We start from the raw sequence: 3,446 nt of genomic DNA on the forward strand, positions 1-3,446 counted from the left end.
TTCGTATTTCAGAAGGCGGGCCTTACAGGAACTATTCGAGCCGTTCATGCCAGACTGGGGAGAGAGGTGTTGTAATAATGTAAAATATGTGAAAAATAATGTGTTTTTCGAACAACCTAGTATGAGAGCCTGTTCTAGTACACCCCCAAAACAAAATCAAGACTTTGTAAAAGAGCATAATAGGACCCCTTTAAAAAGATTTTACTGACTTCAAACCTTTGAACAGTAGTTTGTATTACTTCATAATTTCACCAAAAATAAATAAATAAATAGAATAAAATAATTTTTCTTTTTTCTTTTTACAGTACATAGTTTTTCAGAGATTTTTTCGAGTATCATTTATAAAACTTTGTTAATGTGTGTATATTCACAAAATATATTTCTTATGATGTACCCTCATTTTTTCCCCAAGAAACCGCAAACAGAATTAAAACCGATGAAAGAAAGGCCATTAAAACTGTTCTTTTTTCTTTTTACAGTACATAGTTTTTCAGAGATTTTTTCGAGTATCATTTATAAAACTTTGTTAATGTGTGTATATTCACAAAATATATTTCTTATGATGTACCCTCATTTTTTTCCCCAAGAAACCGCAAACAGAATTAAAACCGATGAAAGAAAGGCCATTAAAACTACAATAACTATGAGTCATTTCCAGCATAACGAGTTATTGGTGTTTATACATCACATATGAATTAGCGCTCAGTGTTTGGTGAATGTGCACAAAGATGATTTTGGGCATCATAAACGGTGATAATAGGGAATAATAAAAAGACAGATGATCTTTCAATGGGCTCTTTAAACGCAGAGATATGGCGAGCGCTTCAAGGCATAATTGCACCCATGTATCTTCAAGCTCTCTGCGTCTTGTTATCCACTTTTTTTATTTCTCTCTCTCTCTGGACTGAGGAAGCTCTTTAGATCTTGTTGCACACAGATAAAAAAGCATTTAATATTGGGTTCGCCTGCAGGAAGAGCCTTTCTCTGCTCCGCTGCTTTCAAAGGGCCTGGGACTAGTTTCTGTGGTGTGGGCTTTTACACGCTCAAAGCACTAACTAGAGAGAATATTGCAAGAATGTCACTAGTTTTATGAAATTTTATGCAAATGTCAAAGGTAGACTATACTGTTCAAAAGTTTGGGCCTTTTTTACTGTTTTTGAAAGACGTTTCTTCTGCTCACCAATCATTTATTTGATCAAAAATACAGTAAAAAGCAGTAAAAATTTGAAATATTTTTACAATTTAACATAACTGTTTTCTATGTGAATATATGTTAAGATGTAATTTATTTCTGTGATGCGCAGCTGTATTTTCAGCATCATTCCTCCAGTCTTCAGTGTCACATGATCTTCAGAAATCAGTATAATATGCTGATTTGCTGCTCAAGAAACATTTCTGATTATAATCAACAATAAAAACAGTTGTGCTGTTTCTTCATATATATATATATATATAAGATTTAGCTACCTTTTTCAAAAAAGCACCAAGTGACAAATCTAGCAGCTTCTTGGATAAACCTTATTTAGTTTCTGAGACTCACCGGTATTGCCGCATGAGCATGATCTCTCCGCGTCTGCTCTGTTCAGTGAGTAATCACAAGTTAACTCACAACAATCATGCGATTAATTGCGATAAAATATTTTAATCGATTGACTGCCCTAATTATATTATATTATATTATATTATATTATATTATATTATATTATATTATATTATATTTCGGAGAGTTTTTCACAGACGTGGGTCTCTTCGTCTTGGGCTCCCAGCTCAGTCTGGAGGAAGCTTCGCAGCGCTTCTTTGACACCCTTTTCCCCCTGGTTTACGAGCGGCTGGTGGAGCCGGATCTGTCGCGCTTGTCTCTGCCGTACTCCGAGTGCGTCCGTGCCTCCTGTCGGGATCTGGGGCCGTACGGCGGAGCCCCGGGTCGCCTCGCCGCGCTCATCTCCCGCGCCTCACTGCCCGGCCGGGTGTTCCTCCAGGCGCTACACTTGGGCGTGGAGGTCATCAACACGACCGACCACATTCAGCTCAGCCGCGAGTGCAGACGTGGCCTGCTGAGGATGAGCTACTGCCCTCACTGCCAGGGTCTGACCGCCAGCAAGCCCTGCATGGGCTACTGCCTCAACGTGGTGCGTGGCTGTCTCGCCAGCCTGGCCGAAGTGGACGCCCACTGGAGGGAGTTTGTGCGCTCGTTAGAGATGCTCTCCACCCGCATGCACGGGGCGCAGGATCTGGAGCAAGTGCTTCTGGAAGTTCACGGGCTGGTGAGGGACGCCGTGGCCCACGCACAGAGGAACGCACCGCGACTTTCTGCACAGGTACGTGGGATATTTGACAATTAGAACATTTTGAAATTATGTAGGCAAACTTTCTGTGATGCTAAGGTTAATTTCAAAGCTATCATGTTAGGTATTTTAGGTAAAAAGTATTTATTTAATAGTAAATATGGTAATTAAATGTTATTGTAAATAACTTAAAAAAATAAACCTTTTATTAGAGGAAGAATTGCTTAATTGTGTGGTGAAAATGCCACAAACATAAAAAAAATCATTAAAAAAATACCTGGCCCAAACATAATAATAACAATAATAATAATAATAATAATAATAATAATAATAATAATAATAATAATAATAATAATAAACTATTTTATTTATAAACTAATATAATTATATTTATATATCATTTTCACACAATAAACATCACAAAGCCTATTATCATTATTATCATTATTGTGTTTATGTTCAAATTATAGTTTTAATGTGTGGCGCTCAATATATTTAATGAAGGTTTTTTTTTTTTTTTATATATAAGTTAAAAGTTTCTGGGACGAGAGTAATTACTACAATCTACACATAAAATGCATACAATTATTAATTATTTTTCAGTGGGGTTATATCAAATAATAATAATAATAATAATAATAATAATAATAATAATAATAAACTATTTTATTTATAAACTAATATAATTATATTTATATATCATTTTCACACAATAAACATCACAAAGCCTATTATCATTATTATCATTATTGTGTTTATGTTCAAATTATAGTTTTAATGTGTGGCGCTCAATATATTTAATGAAGTTTTTATTTTTTTATATATATATAAGTTAAAAGTTTCTGGGACGAGAGTAATTACTACAATCTACACATAAAATGCATACAATTATTAATTATTTTTCAGTGGGGTTATATCATATATTAAGAAAAAATCCTGTTTATGTTGTAATCGATTTTGGCTGGAATAAAACAATGCCTAGGCCAATTACATACTAATTTCTGTTTTGTGTATAATATTCTGACATGACTTGATGGCAGCATTTGATATGTGAGATTTAAAATGTATTTTAGTCCTATTTTATTAAATCCTGAAGGCTAAACGTTTGTTTACTTTTGTCACGTCGAAAAACTTTACATTCTCAAATAGGTGAACATTTTT

General features: G+C 34.6%; 1 protein-coding gene across 1 annotated transcript in view; it reads left to right on the forward strand.

Moving 5' to 3' along the window:
- The window catches only part of LOC107560792 (glypican-5-like), a 157,828-nt gene that overhangs the window by 11,472 nt on the left and 142,910 nt on the right, over positions 1–3,446 (forward strand). Inside the window, exon 3 of the mRNA XM_016245060.1 lies at positions 1,728–2,318. Coding sequence (XP_016100546.1) covers positions 1,728–2,318 — 591 coding nt within the window. The remainder of the gene's footprint in view (positions 1–1,727; positions 2,319–3,446) is intronic.

The sequence above is a fragment of the Sinocyclocheilus grahami genome, unplaced genomic scaffold, assembly GCF_001515645.1.
Source record: "Sinocyclocheilus grahami isolate Dianchi unplaced genomic scaffold, SAMN03320097.WGS_v1.1 scaffold743.1, whole genome shotgun sequence".
NCBI lineage: Eukaryota > Metazoa > Chordata > Actinopteri > Cypriniformes > Cyprinidae > Sinocyclocheilus > Sinocyclocheilus grahami.